This window comes from Periophthalmus magnuspinnatus, chromosome 18 (assembly GCF_009829125.3).
Source record: "Periophthalmus magnuspinnatus isolate fPerMag1 chromosome 18, fPerMag1.2.pri, whole genome shotgun sequence".
NCBI classification, from domain to species: domain Eukaryota; kingdom Metazoa; phylum Chordata; class Actinopteri; order Gobiiformes; family Gobiidae; genus Periophthalmus; species Periophthalmus magnuspinnatus.
In genome coordinates this window covers 19,060,533-19,081,122 of record NC_047143.1, presented here as the reverse complement: position 1 = coordinate 19,081,122, position 20,590 = coordinate 19,060,533, and the positions used below count along the sequence as shown (strand labels likewise).

Below are 20,590 nucleotides of genomic sequence, written 5' to 3'. Positions count from 1 at the left end.
GTATTTTTTTTTTTTTAGTAATAAAAACACCTGTAATTGGATAAATGCAAGACAAATTCGTGGGGAACATTCTAGGCAAAGCAGTAAAATCTCCATGGAGACACAGATAAGAAGGTCGGACCAACAAACCAACCAAACCAAAAAGGTAGGCCAACATATAGCACCTTTAATAAGCTGTAGGCTTGCAAGTGAAACAAACTGAAGAAATTGGGGTCATGGTTTTATCATGCTTAGGCCAAGGCCATTTAGTCCACAGGATTTAGATCTATAGGCAACATGAATGTCATAGATCACATGGCAATATACTAAACTATTCACAATTCGCAGGTTTGACAGTTTTCTAATCCGACATAGGCAGATGAGGACACAGCCAGATGAGGGCCCATCCTTTATATACTGTATAGCAAATAAACTACAATAGCCAATAGACCATAATAAAATTAAATGAATCACACACAGTTTGAGGTGTTGTATAAATGGAACTTCTGGAAGTAAATAAAATTACGTTGAAGTGCTTAAAGGTAAATGCTATTTATTCTACGGAAATGCACACTTTTGTACAAGAGTGGCGAAGTAATATCACATAATCTAAAAGATTATTTAATCAACGTATTCTTCTTTTTCTAATAGTCTAAACAATACATTTGGGTTATTGTTACACACCACAACACACACGCACATTGGTGCATATGATGAAATGCCACAAAGGATGGCAGTGTTTACCTGAAACCATCCACGATTTGTGGAGAGGAGGAGGAGGGGGGTCTGAGAGGGGCGTGTCATCGCCTTGTCTGCCAGCTCTCTCCTCCGGTTGTGCACAGTCCGCGCCTCAGTCCAGAGCCGTGTGTTCGTGACGTGAGCGCGCGGAGGGAGAGGCGATGTTATCCTCTGCTGCTGCTCCATCTGTTTCCTCCACACTTCGCGTCTTCTCCTTGGTCTTCTTCTCGAGGCTTCCCAGGCCGTACGGGGACTGACACCCACCTACACACCCTTTCTACCCCTCACACACCCACCCGGAGGAGGAGGCATCACAGCGGAGCAACCATCAGTGGGTAGGGGCCTGTTTTTATTGTACTCTTAAGATGTGGCTGATGGATGCGTAACAAGACTGCCTTTGATTGGCGGATTGTTTTGTTAAATCGTGTTGAAGACAAAGACAATATGTGAGTAGCGACAAGTAATAATTTTAAAATAAAGAGGCGCTTTTTGGACCTATATTCGCTGAGCTCGTACATTATTTACATCAAGTGTTGAACAGCTGCGTGTCGGTGCGTAAGGAGGGCGTGTGTACCATACTGTATGTTTATGTGCAGTGGAATCCCCCGTGTATTAGCCCATCGTGTATGCGTAAAATCAACGCTGTAGCTACGGGGCCTTCAGGGATTCTCAAATGGAGCCTCCTCATGGCTAGATGCGCTCGTGTTACTACAGCATCACGTCTGGATAAAGGGGAGAACGCGTCATTGAGAACAGCGTGGTCCTGGGAAAACGCAATCCGCTGCAATCCCCGTACTCAGGGTAGGAGCCACTACGCCGAGGCCATGTTTTAAAAACCCCCACAGCTGTAACCAAGCCTTAGTGACTGGCGCATTAGCACTTTAGGACGAGAGGTTATGGTGCCTTCCAGACGGTTCCGAGGTGCGCACAGAGATACAATTTTGGTGGAGATTTCTGGGCAATAGGTAGGTTACATGTGCCAGGGCCTTGGATACAGTACTGTAGAGTTTTCTGAGTAATATGATAATATTATGGTCATGATAAATCTAAATTATTATCTAGGTACAAGCTAGGGACACCACAATATGCTCCTAGGCTATATAATAAAAACATGTCAGCATGCAAAAGCTGTATTTAAGTATTTGAACTTCTGATCTATCTTTGCTTGGAAGATTCCACAGTCTGACATTATGTTAATTTATCATGTATTTATTCAATTACAGGTGTTCTTTACTGCAAATCTAAAGAGATGGTGATAGATATGTTTAATGCCATATTTTGGAACATTCCTCGCAAAGCAATAACATCTCAATGGAGACAGGCCTTGGTGCACAATCTTCCAGAAAAGTTAAACTACATATTGCATCTTCAGTTATTGCTAAAAGTTCCATCTCACTCAATACGATGTAACTATATAATCTAATAAAGTATTTGGGGCACAGAATACTTAAATGTGGGTCTAACAGAAATAGTGTGGCTTGTCAGAAATGAGAACAGAGTAGACATTGTTTTGGCATCAACAGGTTGAGATTGTTTGATGATTCTGCCTCTTGCATCATTGACATGTACTGCCAGACAACGAAAGATGAGACTTTTGCCAGATGTTACTAAACAGGAATCTGCAGAGTGTAACTGTTGGAAAGTCTATCTCAGTTTATTTGTATAGTGTCGTTTTGCATAGAGGTTTCCACAGAACTTTATTTATAGATGCATAAAAAACAGAAAAACTTGAGGGACTTCAGTGGTGTGGGTACTGGCCATAGGAAAGTGACACCTCCAGTCTGAGAGCCCTTTGTTCACTGTACAGCAGTTTACATAGCTGCTTTAATATCCCAGTTACCCCTCTGAATAGGACACATTCACACTCATGGATAACCTGTCCAAGTTTTTTTCTTTTTTTTTTTTTTTTGATAAATATAGAAACATGTAGGGAACAAATCACATCTCTCTTGTTAGTTATGTAACAGTATTAAAACCAAAGGGTTATTTCAGAGCATTTGGTTCCATTAGATTATATCTGTTTGCAGATTATATAACATTAGTTTAATATGAGAAACGCATGTGATTATTGGGTATAAGGGTTATAGTTAGTTAGTATAGTTATTGTTCAGAATGATATGATTTTAAGTCAGTACTCACAAGAGGATTATTGAAGTTGATTTGATTTAATCTTATGGATGAACTAGTACACATTCCTATTCAGTTAGGATTTTTCAAGGTTTGCAAGTCAATATCTGTTTTTATGTGTATGTCCCCCTTATATGGAAAGAGTGTCTCAATCTGCACTTGCTTACCCTTACTTTATGTTTGATAGTGTATATTATGCATTAAATGGGATACAGATTGTGCTATTTATGTATGTGTTATTTTTGTGACATATAACGTGTTTTATAATCAATGTATGCAATAAATACTTTATAAAGACGTGAGTCTGGTCACCGGTGAATCCCCTGGAGTTTAGATAGGCATGATTGTCAGGCAGATTAGCCAACAATCATGCCTATCCATCTGTATCAAAACAAATATATTTGCTTACGAGGAAAAAAAATTACAGGAGACTGAGAAACATTGCAAATTACTCTGTTAATTTGAGGTGAGAGAGATTTTTTTTAGTAAATGATGGGTAAGCAATGAGTTTCTTTGTTTTACATGCGGTTTCACATGCGTCACTGAAATAAACAAATCTGATTGCACGAACAACATATCATACTAGATTTGCCAGGCAAGTCTGGAACCAAATACAGGGGAAAGCAAAGTTTTCTGCAAAATCAACACGCAGAGCACTAAACTTAAACTTATGTTTTGTTCTGAATTATACGAGACAATTTAAGAGATATATTATACAGAGACACCTGCCACAAATAAGTGGATATGATGGGCCCGTCCTAAATAAGAATGATTATCTGATGGGCTGTATGGTCTGCTCCCAGACCTTGCCAGTCCATTCTGTTTGAATGCAGGAGGGACTGGCAAGGCAAATATTTCAAACAGTTCAGTTGGGAAGCTTGTGTCATGTGACGTGATATCTCTAGTGCAGAAATTGGCTCTGCTGTGGTTGATGTTGACCTTCAGAAAGTCCCTGATTCCACATGTTATTGTGCAGTCCATCATGAGAGCTTATACACTGTACCTACAGACAGACTCCTCCAATGCAGGGTCAGCTATGCCTCACAGAGTTACGTAACATTTTGATATAGGGCCCCATAAGACCTCTGGGCATTCATCTTCATGTCTTCACGCCACTATGATATTCCAGTATGAAACCCAAAGCTAGAATCCAAAGCCCATTGAAGCACTTATTACTAGCATTGCATTCAGTGTCGTAAATGCAAAAAATACAAAAAATATTGTATTCTTTTGACAGATGAGATAGTTGAGGGCTTAATAAACCTTAGTGTGTCCTATAAACTAAAGTTCAATGTTTTGTTTCTTTGCTAAATTACGTGACTGCAATGAGTATCTTCGATTCATACAACAGTATAACATTTTATAATGTTCCCTTTGGAGATATTTGCTATTAACTTAGACTTTTTTAACTCCATTCTTGAAAGTAGTGATTGTTGCAAAAATATATTCTCAATGTTGGTAATATAAGTATAAAACTATAGTCTTACTTAACAAGCAAGTTCAAATGGTTCTGCCTAAACTACTACAAAAACATTATGAGGCTAAAATATAACTTGGACTGACAGCTGCAGTTGGAGTAGAGGCAGAGGAGGCTGACCGGGGGAGGACCACTCATCTGTGTAAACTCTTACATAATATGCACAATCCCATACACTAAAGATGAAAAATAAAACTACATATGCCATTATAACTATATATAGAATGCAATGTGAAAATCATGTATTTTTAATTGGCATCATTAGACTGTATTTTGCCGGACTAATTTATGACACAGGTCTTTTTTAAACTGGTTCTAGCGATAATATGAGCGCTGTCACAGGGCTATAATTCAGTCCATTATTAACTTCCAATGGGATATATTTAGCCTTTCATTTGTTTCTGGAAGAGACCCATTCATTCCACGCCCACCTCCTGGAGTGGGCACGAGCTAGCTACATGGTCTGACGCTATACTTTTGAGCACAATTTTATGAAAATAAAAATGGAAATATTTAACTTTAATATTTTTTCCCACAGTTTAGTCTGAATATTGTAATGTTTTTTTCTGTTGGACAAATACAGTGCATCACATCATTATGGCGAGGTCACATGGGAGTAAGCGGATACCATGTGACTTTTGTTTTGCTTTGGTTGCCATATGATGTTATTGGTGATTTGTTATTTAGGAGAGCTCCATTAATCCACAAATAAGATACAAAGAATATCAATATGAGAGAAATATATATACAAAGATTGAGTTGAACATTATGTTGAATTGGAAGTTGATTTTGATCCAAAAAAGTCTGAATATTTAATACAGATTTTGATACCATGATAGACAATAGAATATCATTTTCAACACAAATTAATGTAGTAGACTAGTTCTGATATAGTTCAGAACCATTATAAAAGCACGTTCCCAGTTGTCCTGCCTGTAGATTTGTTTTAGTCCCGTTCTAGTCCTGGTTTTGTGTCAGTCTAGTTCTGGTTTAGTTCTGGATATAGTCCTACTTTAGTCCCAATGTTGATGTAGTGATTGTGCAATAAGACTATTCAGGAAAGGTTAATTTTTTTGTGATTTTCTTCTGTACTTCTACTTGCTCAAGTGATCTGATTTTAAAACTAGTTTTAGTATCGATTATCTATTATCTTCATATCAATATTTTGGATAACTATACCTGTCAGGGTATTCACAATATTGATTTATTGTTTAATATTTAAAAGCTGGAGCAATATATTTTGGGGCTCAGTATTTATCATGGGTACTTTTTCTTTGCAATATTGGGGAGATTTTTTGCCATTTTTTTGTAATAACATAAGATTTGTCAATGATAGAGTGCATTTAACAATTGATTTACTGGTTTATGGTTTATCTTGCTTTCTGTCACTTTGCTTTCTGTCACTTTAGTATCTTAAACATTATCATTTGTTGTGATATTTCCCTATATCAGTATTTTGCTCTTTAAAATTTGCTATAGTTACAAGTCTATGGACAACCCAAGGTGCAATTAATAACAACTAATATATAGTCTTGCTTTGAAATGTACTTTAGTTTTGAACCTTAGAGAAAAGTGCCTTTTATAAATTTTACCTGTGTATTGTAATTTACTCACTATGTCCAGCCCTTGTTCAGCCTGTATAATAGCTTATATTATTTCCTTTCATGTTTATATAAAAGGCTGATGCGTGTGTTGTGTGACGGTGCAGTGCGTGGTCCTCTCTGCTCCTGCATTTTGCTCTGTTGTATAACCCAGTGTCTCTCTAGTCTCTCCAACACTCTCTTCTTTATCTATTATTCCGTTCTCTTTGTCTTGCTTTGTCACATGGTGCTTTTTGTCCCTCCCTCCTGTAGTGCTTCCCTCTCTCCAGGATGTGGCTGTGGGTTGATTAGAAAATGCATGGCACAGAAAAGGCAATCCATCACCCTGCCAGCGATGGACACTTCTGCACATGTGCCCTCCCACCCACAAAATATATGGCTCCTCTTCCTTACTTTTCTCCTAAGATACTAAGGTTAATAATTACCAATGGCTATTTTGTGATTATTTTAGTGCTGCAGATTAAAAACGGATGTCCAATCTATATAGTATAATTTGATATATTTAAATGAGACACTTATTTGGAACCACCACAACAATTGTTCTGCTTAGTTTATGTTTTCTATTTTGATTTATACAGTATAGTATAGCTGCATTAAGCACACGCTGTGAGACTGATTTAACTTAATTTGAGTAAAAAGTCATCATGAACTGCAAAACACATACACGCACTTGCTTCCTGTATTTGCTTGTCTATTTGGGTCTGTGGAGTCCCCCCAGGGTTCACTTCTTGCACCCGTTCTTTTCACTCTGTACCTCCTTCCACAAAATGAAATTGTTAAAAAAAATATGGCATTCAATATAATTTTTATGCAGACGATTGCCAAATTTACCTGCCACTCTAAAAACTTGCTGCTACCCCCCTGACACCTCTTTTTCAATGTCTTAGTGAGGTCAAGGCTTGGTTAGCCCACAGATTTTTAAGTCTAAATGACAGCAAAACTGATGTTGTTGTGTTTTACATCACTGATCCCCTCATTGACCAGGACCCACCAAAACAGCAAGTAAAACAGTCATACGGGTGAACACAGTTGTCAAATCTGGCTTTCATCATTTGCAGCTTTTTCTCATAGTTAAACTTGTTTGTGCATGCTTTTATCTCATCTCATTTAGACTACTGTAATGCACATTTTTCTGGCATTAGCCGCCATGCACTTTGCCACTTACAGTTGGTCCAAAATTCCTTTTAGTTTTAGAGTTGATTTAAATATTTTATCGTTTGTTTTTAAATCTTTGAATGGACTGGCCCTACAAGACGTCTCTGACCTCATCCAAACCTACAACACTGTGCTCGCTCTGAGGTCTTGAGGGCTAGCTCCATCTCGTTGTGCCTAAGACGAGACTAAAAACCAGGGTGGGACAGGGCCATCTCTGTGGTCGGCCCTAAGCTCTGGAACGCTCTGCCCCACCACATCCAAACAGCCCTCACAGTGGAGTGTTTTAAGTCTCGCCTTTTATTCTCTGGCTTTTGACACCACATGAGTTGTGTGGTCCTCTGTGTGTTTTTATTTTATTGTTATATTGTTTTATTTATTGTTATTTTATGGGATAGCTTTTATTTGACTTTAATGGTTTTAGAGTTTTAGGACTGGCAAGGTTACATTGAGCATTTATACCCTTTGTTTATAAAAATGTGCTATATAAACAAAGTGGATTTCGATTTAACCATCAACATAAGTGTAAATTTAAATATGTGAACTAATGGCATTGCTATCACCGTACATTACAAATTTCCCACCATACTGCAATAGTTAATGCCTGTAAGATTTATGAATGAATTCAAAGTAGTACACTCATTTCTTGATATCTTGAACAGCTTTGGAGAATGAGTTCATAGGGTTTGCGGAACTGTCTCAATGGAAACATGGTCGTACTGATCGCTGATGTTTTTCAGAGAAGTGGGAACCCAATTTGACTCCAATTTGGGAGCGTGTTTGGAGTATTGTTCCTGTGCCAATCCCAGGGTGATTATCTAATCAGCTTAAACACAGAATAAAGCTAAGAGCCTTGTTGTTAGCACTCCTCGCAGTGTAGGTGGTCCCGCCCACTGAGAGTAATAATAGGCCTCAGTAATAAGACCAGTTTAGAAGCTGTGTGGTGTTAGAAACAGCACTTAGTAGGACAATATTCTTCTGATGAGTAATCTGATGTAGAAGGGATCCCAGTCCGCGTGTCTTCAGTTGTTAGTAGACTGTGTGTAGATGAGATCTGTCCGGGGTTGTCTTCAGTGATATTGAGTGCTTTCAAAATATGGCCTGTCTCCTGAGGTTCATTTAGATTCTGGAGTTGACACTTAGTCAATAGATTGTTATCTGGTGGTTAAGAGTAGCCGCGCATGAAGAGGACTGTCTCTTTGTAGAGCACATTTCGTACTAATAGTCTTCATATACATGATACAATTCAAAATATTGTCAAATTCAATGCAAATTAAGCATTGCTTTAGTTCATCCTGTGACATGAATAAAGCTCAGCAACTCCTTACAGTGGTTTACAAAGATCTTCTGGGGGCAGTGCAGGAGGCTTTGAGTTTTGTGCCAGATAGGTTCCTTAAAAGTGGATGAAAATATATTACCTCTTTCATCACCAAAAATAAATATTTGCGTTGCATCATTCACATATCACGAGAGCAACTAATTTTCAGCCTTTGTATTTATTTTTCAATGGTATTTTTCATGCTAATTCTCTGCATACAACATATTACTTTATGAAGTCATATGACATATGTGGATTCACATTTTCACATTTGTTTGGGTGTACAAAAAGCTGGATCACTTACCTGTCCAATTCTATTGAACCAGCTGTCATCTTAAAGAACAAAACAGCAAACACACAGAGAACTCATCCCATAAAAATGATGACAATTACCAAGAGTCACGTCCAGATCTGCACTGTCCCACAACACCAGTACACACCAGTTACTGCTATCACGGTCGGGGGCTTCACCAGGATCTGGCAATTACTAGATAGAGATACAGAGAGAAAATATCAAGTTGATATCATTGAGTCAGTAGAAGTCTCCCACTCACTTTTAACTGGTATGCTTCCTTTTACTTTTTACTTACTGACTGTATATTATTAGCGTTGCAGTCTTTTATTATATAGTCAACTTGTTGCTCACATATCTTCAGTGCGTCAGCAGCTCTAGTACATACTGTTGTTGTGTCCTACAAAACACTTTACCTAGTATGAATGTGGTGTGTGCCTGAGTATTGGTGGTTGTTGGAGGAGCTAACCGCACAGATTGGCAACCTCGCTTCTGTCAGTCTACCCCAAGGCAGCTGTGGCTACATTAGTATGTGTAGAGTGAGTGAATAAAGCATGTAAAGGAGTGTCTTGAAATGTGCTTACTAAATCCAATCCATTTTATTATTATATTTTTTATCACAGGCCATTGTATTTCATAATGCTGGCGTCTTGTGACTTGTGTATATTATCAGTGAAATGGTAGTTACTACTGAGGGCATCAATAAATAGTTAGCAACAAGCCTACACATTTGAAGATATATGTTGGATTGTATCAGGAAAGCTATTTTTTATTGTTTAAACTATATCAGTTTTAATACAGCAGAATGCCCAGTCATGAATCTAATATTAATCCACACATTATGTCCTTGTGTCCTATACTACATTTTAATAATAGCCTAAACCAGATCTTAAGGACAAGCAGAGAGACCTGTAATGGAGAAGTGTGCTGCTAAGTGGCTCAAATTTCTGCTTTCTCTGAGAATCTACATGAGCTATTTCCATACAGTTTTTGAGTCGTGTGTCTAACCCATGCTTCTCTCCCCCTGACAGCGAGCCTCAGTCTGGGCCCGTGGGCATGGTTTTGGAGGGGAGCTCAGAGGCGCTGTGTCCCCCCCCATCACTGGAGCTGCGTCCGTCCTGCAATAAGACCCAGCCCTCGCCTCCCCTGGGGTGCAGCTCGCAGCCCCACGACGGAGTGTTCTCGGAGGACAAGGAGCCCGTCAAGTACGGAGAGCTCATCGTATTAGGGTAAGCCTCTGCCACAGGCCTGGAGAGCAGCAGGGGAACAAGTCATTTTCAGTTTACTTTATTTTTTATTTTGTTCAAATTTCTAAGTTTGTCCAAGTCTAAATTTATATAGCAGGGGGGTAACAATATCCAATTCTTACAGTATGGATTAACTTTATAATGTAGTATTTGTGAGTGAGATATTGTGGTATGCCCTAGCCTTCAGTACATTCATTGCCATTCATTGCCACTATAGAATTAAGTTAAATTACTGCTGCAAAAAGAAAGATAAAAAAAACTATGCATTTTAGCCCCAGAAGGCTAAAATAGGCCAGTATAATACTGTGATGTTGGATTAAGGCTGCATGATTTTGGAAAAAAAACAATTAATAGCGATATTTTTGAAGTATTGCGATTGTGATTAGATATGTGCTATATGTTCAAAAAGTAGAATTCTGAGTGCACATTGTAAACAACTTCTGAAGAATTAGCAATTCAGAGATTTTTTTTAAATATAATAATTACCAATAATTTTGTATATTTGTATTGATGAAAGAATTCTAGGTAGTCCTGACTAAATCTAGATTAAAATCTGGAGGTGAGCTCTACATTTGATATCCTGTTTTAGCGGCCTACATTCTAAACCTACTAATCTACCCAGTGTATCTAATGCAATAAAAAGTAGAGTAGAGGAAATTTTTTATGGCATTGAGGCACTGTTAACCACACTAGGAGATGTCTGACAAAATTGCAGCACTAAATGTTCCTTCTTCTGGGCACATTGCTCTTTCTCACAAAAAAATAAAATAATAATTTGAAAATTGCTGCTCTCCGGGTCAAACTCATTCCAGAAATGTATACAGCTCCTTAACAATAGAAACATATCTGAAAACAACAGTATAGGACAAAATGTACTACTACTTAGATACATTTTAAGACCTTATGTACCAAATAGTAAGGCTTAAATGTGGGACTAGAGTTTACCATAACCTATGGCATTTTAACAAAAGGCAAGCCAAAAAGACAGACAAACCACTACATTTGTTTCTCTCTTTCATGGGGAACACCATATATTTGCATGGAGAGCGACATTGTCTCTGGCATTGCTCTAAACAGCCAATTGAATAGTTAAAGCTATTATTTGACTGTTTTTTTGTGGAGAGGAAATATGGGGTAACTATGTATTTTCTAGTCATTCACATGTCATTGGGCTAATTTGACTGAAATGGAATGATGGATGTATACCTAGAAACACATAAACAAATGCTTTTTGTCATAGCTTACGCAAATACTGGTTCTAGCCAAGCCCAATTGACGTTAGCTAACAATGACACTCCTTTTTAGAAGTAGCTCGAACCAAATTAGGTATGGCCCTCAAAGGTCGCATTCAGAATAGGAATGCGACAATCAAATCAACATTCCAATGAGCACTGCTTTGTAATCCATAATACTCTCACGTTATTAACTTCTTCTTGGTGCAGTTGCTCAAAAAATATGACCACATTCTTTGAGATGTACTGTAATCATGATTATTTGAACCAGTTATATATGTACTGTCAAAAGTTATTCCGTAGAGCAAGGTAATCTTATAAATTATTAATCTTTTGTCTTTTAAAACCCAGAGTGAGATAGAACAAATGCTCATGTTATTCTGAATAAAATATGTTTTTCTTTAATAACACAGATTTTTGTAATTGTTGTCAGGATTAAAATTATACAATCATAATTATAACAAATATTGTTTCATTCTACACATTTGCCTAAACAGTAATCATTGATACAAACCTGAAATGACACAGGAAATGCAGAGCTGAGCATACACTGGGGAGTGCTGCAGAGTGGATGTGTCCGTGTCTATCACAGATTCTCTTATTGACCCACGGCTGAGTGATGAGGAGGGCTTCATGTGATTACAGGACGGACTGGGGGAGGGGTCACCTACCGCAGCACCCACAGCACTCATCTATCCAGGCACCCCCTGTGACCTGGTGGACAACAGAGACAGAGCTGTTTTCACTGAGTATAGCACAAGGAACACTTAGAAGAATTAGGTCTTAAATTTCGTAGCTATATTGCCAGGCTCATAGCATAACTGCGTAAGTAATTTTTTTGGCCAAATTGAGTTTTTCGTCTAAGATTTTTACAAAAACACAAATCACCTTCATTCTCCAAAGCTGTTCAAGATGTCATCTTCTTAACATAGACAGTTTTGTTTTCTATTTTCCCGAAAGCCTTTAAAATGAAATAATGCCATGTGGCTAACAGATTATGTTAAACTGCAAAGAGCCACAAGTGTGTTGATAATGAAACAAACCCAGGAGAACTAGTATGTTTATGTATTTGTTTATTTGTTTACTCATCATCTGTGCTTAGGGGGCAGCTGTCTTTCCATATGGTCTATTCATAACCATAGTAATGTCGCTATGATGTTATAGTAATGTCGCTATGATGTCCTCACTATCTTAAAGTATGGTCAGAACATTGCTAGCCATAATTCGTCACAAATATTGAGTAAAAAGAAAATGGTTATTTATCAGTTTTAAAATGTTTAATAACAGTATTGCTATTTCTGGGGTAGAGTATTAAAAAAAGCTCATTACATAGTTATATCTATTAATACCTTTTTGTATAGACCATCTTCTAATATCAAATTGTATCCTGGTGTTTTTCAGGCACAATGGGTCTCTGTCCAATGGAGACAAGGGTCGCAGGAGAAGCCGTCTGGCCCTTTACAAGAGACCCAAAGCTAATGGAGTTAAACCAGATGTTATTCACAATGTCTCCACTCCTCTGGTGTCAAAGGTATGCTTAAAAACAACTACCATACATTACAAAAAGAGATAAGAAATAGCTAGCATTTCTAGATGTAACACAGCAAAAATCTTTGCTAATTATTTACAGTTTCATTTACTGTATAAGTATTGTGTGGAGTTTAAAGGTGCAGTATGTAACTTCTATTATGGAGAGTCTGCTACCTACTTGTTACCATGGAGATGACATTGCTCTGGCATGTTTCACAATATGGCATTAAACTTGTCTCTTGTCCCTGTGGAGATAGATTAGTTTAAGTTTAATGCCATACTGTAGATCATTGTAAAAATGCAATAACATCTCCATGGACAAAGCAGGTGACAGACCCGTTACTACAAGAGCTACACGTGTACCTTTAAGTTGTAAGTTGAATTGGTGGTCTTCAGACCCTAGAATGTGATGAGCCAGTTTTCCTTATCAATTTAGCTGCTCCCCATCTGTGTTAAATATTATTGCACTATAGAATATTGTGACGCCATCTGAAACCCAGCAGTAGGGTATACCTATTTAGCTGTTACAGTAGCAGTATTTGAACCCTGTGTATCCCATCACAGCGGATTCATCCAAAACCATTGACTGTCCCAATTTTATACGAGAAATGTCAGATGTTGTTTTTGACCCATTTGATACCCGCCAATAGTATAATACATTGTTATTTTATTAGCTAAAATACAGAAAACCGTGCTTGAAAATGAGCAAAAAAGTACAAACAGAAATCCCTCAGATTATGACTGACAGAAGTGAGTCAAGAATGGACAAAGTCACGCATTATTTTGACAGTTGTCAACCATCCGAGCCTGGGTGTGTCCCAGTTTAGAATTTTGAAAATCTGGTCACCCTAAAGTAGAATCCTGAAGATGTTTTAATAATAACTCAGCTGTTTAGTTTTCCCTGTCACTCTTAATTGAATCATTGCTGTCTGCCCAGTAACAATGTGTCACTTTAACAGCTATTGGCACCAACAGAAAGAAGCATATTTTACCAAATGAATCACAGATATGTTTGGCAGCACCTTTAATTTACTAAACATTGCTTCATATTGTAAAAAATGCCATCCTGACTTGCTTTTCTAGCATTGCCAGATGGTTGTTTGCAGCACACCATCTGGCAAAGCTCGGAGAGAAGGCAGTTTGAAATGTCCGGCTCTTTCAGATGGATATTACTGGTAGTTCACTAATGCATTTTGTATTTTGTCGCATCAGAGAGACCCCAGTTTTATATTTAGTCTCTATTTGAATGGAGACAGTTAGCAACTCGCAAAGGCTGTTATTTTTGAAGTACCATAATTTCCCCCACAAACAAGAAAATATTCTGTCCAGTTCTGTGTAAAAACAGTTAATCTTGTAGTTTAGATCTGTACAATATGTCTGAAATGTGATTTGTGTATCAGTTTGTCAGTTCATATTTCAGTCTTTTTGTCAGTTCTTCTGAACACCTATAAAATGTTTGTTTGAACAGAAGCCCAATATTAAAACATAAATTCCAATGCAAAAAAATCACAATTAGATATTTTATTCAAATCATTTTGCCCTAAACAAGTTAAACAGCTACATTTTCAATGCTTACAAAACAGTCATTCTTCCCGAGTGCCATATAGGGAGCTGGTGATTTCTGATACAACCATAATCCATTTTCGCTGTCGATGCAGATGAATTAGCCTTAGCTTCTGTGTCCTCTGTCTCCTTGCCATGTGACCTGCTGCATGTATTTTCATGTATTTTCTCCCTGGACAGGCACTCAGCAACAAAAGCCAGCACAGCATCTCCTACACGCTGTCACGAAGCCACTCCGTCATCGTGGAGTACACCCATGACACCAACACGGACATGTTTCAGGTCAGTGTCCAGGTACACTCAGTAAACATCAGCAATACACTACTCACATTTAAATGTTGAGAAGAATTGGATCGTATTAACAAGTGATTAGGAATCACATGTGAATATAAGACTGCAAATGCTATAGCATAGTCAAATGAACTCAAAGCTACACTGAGTAACAAGTAGTTGGAGCAGGTACAAATCAAGCCTGTGGAGAGGCAAGTATATTCACGGTAAGGAGCAGTAAAAATATACAGTAACAATAAATGTTGTATATTTATTGGCATGAATGTTACACAGTGGCGTTTTAACATTATGCTATACAATTGATGGATTAATGTTGGACAATCCTGAGCCATCTAGAGACAGCAGACCCCCATCAATGATAGTTCTGAAACGTGCATACTGATCTAGATTCTTCCAGTTTTGGGCAACTGTCAATATATTTAGCTTTAAATTATCTGTGTTATTAGTAGGTTATCCTCAAACTTTTTAGTCTTTTTAAATGTGCAGTTTTCTGGGAAAAGGTCTGCCAACTACTTGTTTCTAACTAAACTTGTCTATCTCTATGACAAGCAGGCCATTAGGCCAAATTACAGGTTGGATCTGCAGAAAGACGAACCTGCTTACAGTAGGAATGCATGTTTTTCAAAGTGTTTTGTGTCTATAAAAACACCTGTATTTGAATAAATGCAAGATAGATCAGTTAAATGCCATACAGTAGAACATTCTTGACAAAACAATAACATTTCCAAGTAGTTGGCAAACCCTTCTCCAGAAAAACACAGTGCACCTTTAACCTTACATTGGCCAAACTATGGTGACGAATAATGACTGCAGCTTGTTGTGCTGAGTGCTGCGTCAGGAGTTAGCGCTGAGGGGCAGTATGAACCACCCTCTCCACAGGACCTCTACAGGAGGGAGTGAGTCACAGATGTCTGGGAACATCAACAGGAGATCCACAGAGGCCAGACCCAGCAGGCACTATCCACCTCCTGGACTCCTATTCGCACCCTCAAGTCAAACACAGACAACAGCAAGTTCACTGCTGCAGAATATATAGCTTCATCAGTACAGTGTGTTGTTGTGACATAGGGAAAGCACTGGTGATGAAGCATTTGTGGTTTGATTAGTCATGACATTCATTTCTCTTCTTACAATATTTCACACTCACAGCAGCCATCTACAGCTGTTCTAGCCATGATGTGTAACACCTCATAGTTCATTTGTCATAAATTAACTTTATTTTATACAAACTCATCTACTCAATACACAAACATTCACAGTTGACCAGAAATGTACACTGATAGCTTTTTGAGTTTATTTTCAAAATATTTGCTGATAAAACTGTATAGAATTTGAATGATTCCATAATATGGGCTAATTTAAGCTTTCATAATGGTTTCATTTAAATTTGCCCATATACAAAATGCTGCTGCTGCTTATGTTGTGTAGAAGTTTTTTAGCAAGTAATGGATAATTACATAAAAGGTCGTAATACAATAGTGATGTTTACGCTTGTGTTATTAAAAATAAAGTGAGTAATATAACACGTTCGTGGCCCCATTGTAGTGCTATGTTCATTTCTATAAATAGTCTGTTATTAAAGGTGCATGACTCGTTGTCTCTACAGATTGGCCGGTCCACCGAGAGCATGATCGACTTTGTGGTGACAGACACAGCAGGCAGTGGGAGTGGCCAGGGAGGAGGGGATGGAGCTGCAGGCGAAGGAGGCAACGGCGGTCAATCGGCACAGAGCACCATCTCCCGCTACGCCTGCAGGATCATGTGTGAGCGCAGTGCCCCCTACACAGCACGCATCTACGCCGCGGGTTTTGACTCCTCCAAGAACATCTTCCTCGGGGTGAGTGTGCTCCTCACTGATGACCCAGTCACCATGGAAACACGTGCCAGGACAGCAGGGACGCCCACGGGTGACATCATATCTGTCAGGGCATGTGACCAGGCTTATGAGTGTGTGAGAGCATCTGAGCGCTGACAAATTACTCAAATCTTCTAGAACCATTTGCGTTCTGAGGACCAGGGTCCTAAAAAACTGTAGAAATATGTATGTATGTATGTAAGAGGAAGACTACATCCAAGGTATCCCTATAGCACTTCCTCTCTGCCATGACTCCTGAAATTAATCTGTGGATATTCTGATCTTTCTAAGAAAGGCTCTTATGTATACAAGATCTCTTCACATTAACACACAGTATGTTCAAGTAGTTCCACTCTATAGGTGCTCATGAACAGGCACATTGTATGTGCCATTCACATGTACGTAGTCTTATTCAGTTTAACATTATACCGACAGTAACACTGTCATTAACAGAAGCTTACACTTATAGATAGTATATAAACATAAAGATAATATTTAGGTTGAAAATAAATAGTAGGAACCTAGCCACACTGATGTAATAGTAAGCACTGTACAGCAGCTGCTTGGCTCATCATGTATAAATACATGAGAGGTGACTCTAGATAAGTACCTTATCTTATTCTATATCATTAACCTTCATGAGTGGTCTATGGAGACACAGAGGCAGGCGGGGGTGGACTAAAACGTGATGCGCAGGTGCACTAGGCTGTGTGCAGCTCGTGGCAGCATGACTTCATCCCATGCAACATTCATCAGAAGAGCCCAAAACCAGGCCAGCAGTCAGAGATCATCAGGCGCCGCTCACTTGGCACACTGCACACACATGCGCCTGAGTACTGTTACGTAACTGGACACGCACAACAACTATACTGTCTCGATCACCCGCTGTATATTTACTTTATATAGCTACTATTCTATAGCTACTCATATTAATGACTATAATTAGGCTGTCTCATCACACTGTGAGTTGAGAAAGACATTAAACTGATTTACACAGCAACACAACACATCTGTTCAGTTGCTGACCATCGTTTAGGATATTTCATACTTTTTGTGTCATACTCTACATGCTGAAAAGCAAGTCCTTAAATGTTCAACAGTCTGAAAACATCAATTCAAACAGCAAAAGCATTTTTTTCATCAGCAATCATATCTGGGATGTGACTCATTATAAATATCATATTGTGTTATTGCCTTATAGGCTTAGACTTTATAAAAAACACAAAATGGTGTACACCTGTAGTTTGACTTATTTCCTTGCTCTTTGTTGACGGCTTATGTATGTAGATAACCCACTGTTCCTATAAGCACCTCTGCTGCATCAGTGTGTTTAGTCCCGTAGTCATTCTGCACTGCTCTAAAAATAGAGCCGAAGAAAAGCCACGTTTGCTCTTTCTGTCAGCAGCCACCTCCGACAACCACCCCTCTGCCGCCCTCTCCTCCTCTGCCTTCCTCTCCCCTCTGCCTTTCTCTCCTTTTCCTCCCTCTCCCCTCTGCTCCTTTCTCTCCTGTCCCCTCCTCTTCCCTTCTCTCCCCTCTGCTCCTCTCTCTTCCTGTTCCCTCTTCTCCTCTCCTCTGCTCTCTCTCATCTTCCCTCCTCTCCCCTCCTAACTCCCTCCTCACAGCTTCTCATGCTTTCCAGGAGCGCGCGGCCAAATGGAGGACCTCGGATGGTCTGATGGACGGCCTGACCACTAACGGGGTCCTGGTGATGCACCCGGCAGGAGAGTTTGTGTCCGAGCCGTCTCCAGGAGTGTGGAGGGAGATCTCGGTGTGTGGGAACGTCTTTGCCCTGAGGGAAACCCGCTCGGCCCAGCAGAGGGGCAAACTGGTGAGAAAAGTAATAAAAGAAGCATTCATATTACCATATCACTACACTCAAGCAGACACTGTGAACCTTGTGTGACCCTTTCACCTCTCAACTTCCTTATGAAGTATATTAAATCTCAAAGAGAGAAGGTGTTAAAATATTCAGACTTTTTACCATGATCAAGGGTAACTAAAACAGGCTTATGACAAACTAGATATGAAGGCCCTAATCTTAATTTAAATAAAACATCAATATTAATGTTTGGCTCATTTTTTTAATTAGTGCTTTTGTAATTTGTAATTTCGTGATGCTGCTGAAATCTGTGTTCCCTTTGGGATCCAGTATTAGCATTTTTGAATCTAATTTATGGTATCAAACAAATACAGACCACACAAATGACAATTGCATCCTCTGATGTATAGCGCCATCATGTGGTGGTTGGAAGCAAGTGAAGAGGGAACGACAAACCAAGTTCACAGCTGTCTTAGAAAATATATGATAAAAATACAAAATATTATAATAGTAAAAAGAAACAAATTTAGAATTTGACACTAAAGCTGAGCTCTGTGCCACTTGTCTGATACTGATGTGTCTCCTCAGGTTGAGAATGAGTCCAACACCCTGCAGGATGGCTCTCTCATTGACCTGTGTGGGGCCACCCTGCTGTGGAGGACCCCCGCAGGTCTGCGTCACACTCCCACCCTCAAACAGCTGGAGTCCCTGCGGCAGGAGCTCAACGCCGCACGCCCGCAGTGTCCAGTGGGTTTCAATACCTTGGCCTTCCCCAGTCTCGCCCAGCGGGAGATCGTGGACAAGAAGCAGCCTTGGGTCTACATGAACTGCGGCCACGTGCACGGCTATCACAACTGGGGCTACCGTAAGGAGAAGGGCCCAGCCGGTCCCGGGGGCACAGCGCCGGCCAGTACAGGGGAGAGGGAGTGCCCCATGTGCAGGAGGGTGGGCCCATACGTGCCCCTGTGGCTGGGCTGTGAAGGAGGGCTGTATCTGGATGCGGGACCCCCCACTCATGCCTTCTGCCCCTGTGGTCATGTGTGCTCTGAAAAGACTGTGATGGGGTGGAGTCAAATCCCCCTGCCCCATGGCACCCACGCCTTCCACGCCGCCTGCCCCTTCTGTGGCACCTGGCTCACCGGAGAGCAGGGCCACGTCAAACTCATCTTCCAGGGCCCCGTTGACTGAGAGTGCGCCCCCTGGAGGACACCAGACCAGCAGGACTGAACTGGAATGAACAGAGAAACAAGCCACTGACTGACTGTGACATGCAATAGTAGATGCCAAGGCTTCACATGAGTTATGACGTGTATGGAGAGAATGTAAATAAATGTGGTGAAATGAACAGGCCTTGGCTCTTACTTACACATAAACAATATTTTCTTCAGTTTGGACTGATTCTACATGTAAAACACATCAGTTTGAATAGGACAAATAATTTGACCTGTGTGCTGCTATACAACTGTGACTTGTATGATGGAAAGGGTTTAACTTATACCAGCAGCATTTGTTACATATGTCAGTTACATGAACTTTGTAGTCATTTATCTATAGCAGTAGTGTTCTATAGTTAAAATTATTTGTAGCAACTTATCATATTTTGGTTTGGCAGAGACAATTTATACTGCATTTTACAATAAATATAAGGCATGTGTCAGAACTGTTGGTAGTATTGGCTGGATCACACTGACCTACCCCTGTAACAATTAATGATTACAGACATTAGGATCTATGTCTAATTGGATGAGAAATCATATTAGATGTAATTATCTACATACATAAAATGGTATATACAATTGATATTTTAGTAACAAACAAATATAAGCACATTTATGCTCATTAGCAGAAATGTAGGTGCATTTTAGTGCCTGCTAGCCTTACTCCCTGTGTGCAGCGCCCCCATTGAGCTAAAAATAACTCAAGGTCACCATCAGCGGTCCACATTTCAGCAGCAGGAGGATCAGGAGGAGAGGAGTCCCCAGCTCCACAGCACCCAGCCAGAATCACAATTACCACCACTTACACTGGAGCCTGTGGAGAACGGAATGTAACAAGTACACCGAGGTCAAGTCACTTTCCAAAAACAAGTATATACATTCATCTTAAACGTTGTATTTTAATTTTAGTCCATAAGTTTAATAAAGGCATCCATCCATCCATCCATTTTCTTCCGCTTATCCGGGGCCGGGTCGCGGGGGCAGCAGTCTAAGCAGGGACTCCCAGACTTCCCACACCCCAGACACGTCCTCCAGCTCCTCCGGTGGGACCCCAAGGTGTTCCCAGGCCAGCCGAGAGACATAGTCCCTCTAGCGTGTCCTGGGTCTTCCCCGGGGCCTCCTCCCGGCGTATTTATGTATATTTATTTC

The 20,590-nt window shown here is 39.7% G+C and overlaps 1 protein-coding gene across 3 annotated transcripts; it reads left to right on the top strand.

Moving 5' to 3' along the window:
• Positions 1 to 974: 974 nt before the first annotated feature.
• peli3 (pellino E3 ubiquitin protein ligase family member 3) lies at positions 975 to 19,638 on the top strand. Of its 3 annotated transcripts, none has more exons than XM_055229277.1 (8): positions 975 to 1,052; positions 6,175 to 6,335; positions 9,716 to 9,913; positions 12,565 to 12,694; positions 14,437 to 14,538; positions 16,154 to 16,384; positions 18,045 to 18,233; positions 18,813 to 19,638. In XM_055229277.1, exons 2-8 carry the CDS (start codon positions 6,217 to 6,219, stop codon positions 19,410 to 19,412), a joined length of 1,569 nt encoding a protein of 522 aa, XP_055085252.1. In that variant the 5' UTR covers positions 975 to 1,052; positions 6,175 to 6,216; the 3' UTR covers positions 19,413 to 19,638. The 3 variants fall into 3 exon arrangements, with proteins under 3 accessions (XP_055085252.1, XP_055085251.1, XP_055085253.1); XM_055229276.1 differs by having other exon boundaries at positions 18,045 to 18,242; XM_055229278.1 differs by lacking the exons at positions 975 to 1,052; positions 6,175 to 6,335 and adding an exon at positions 1,060 to 1,163 and having other exon boundaries at positions 18,045 to 18,242.
• The last annotated feature ends 952 nt before the right edge of the window (positions 19,639 to 20,590 follow it).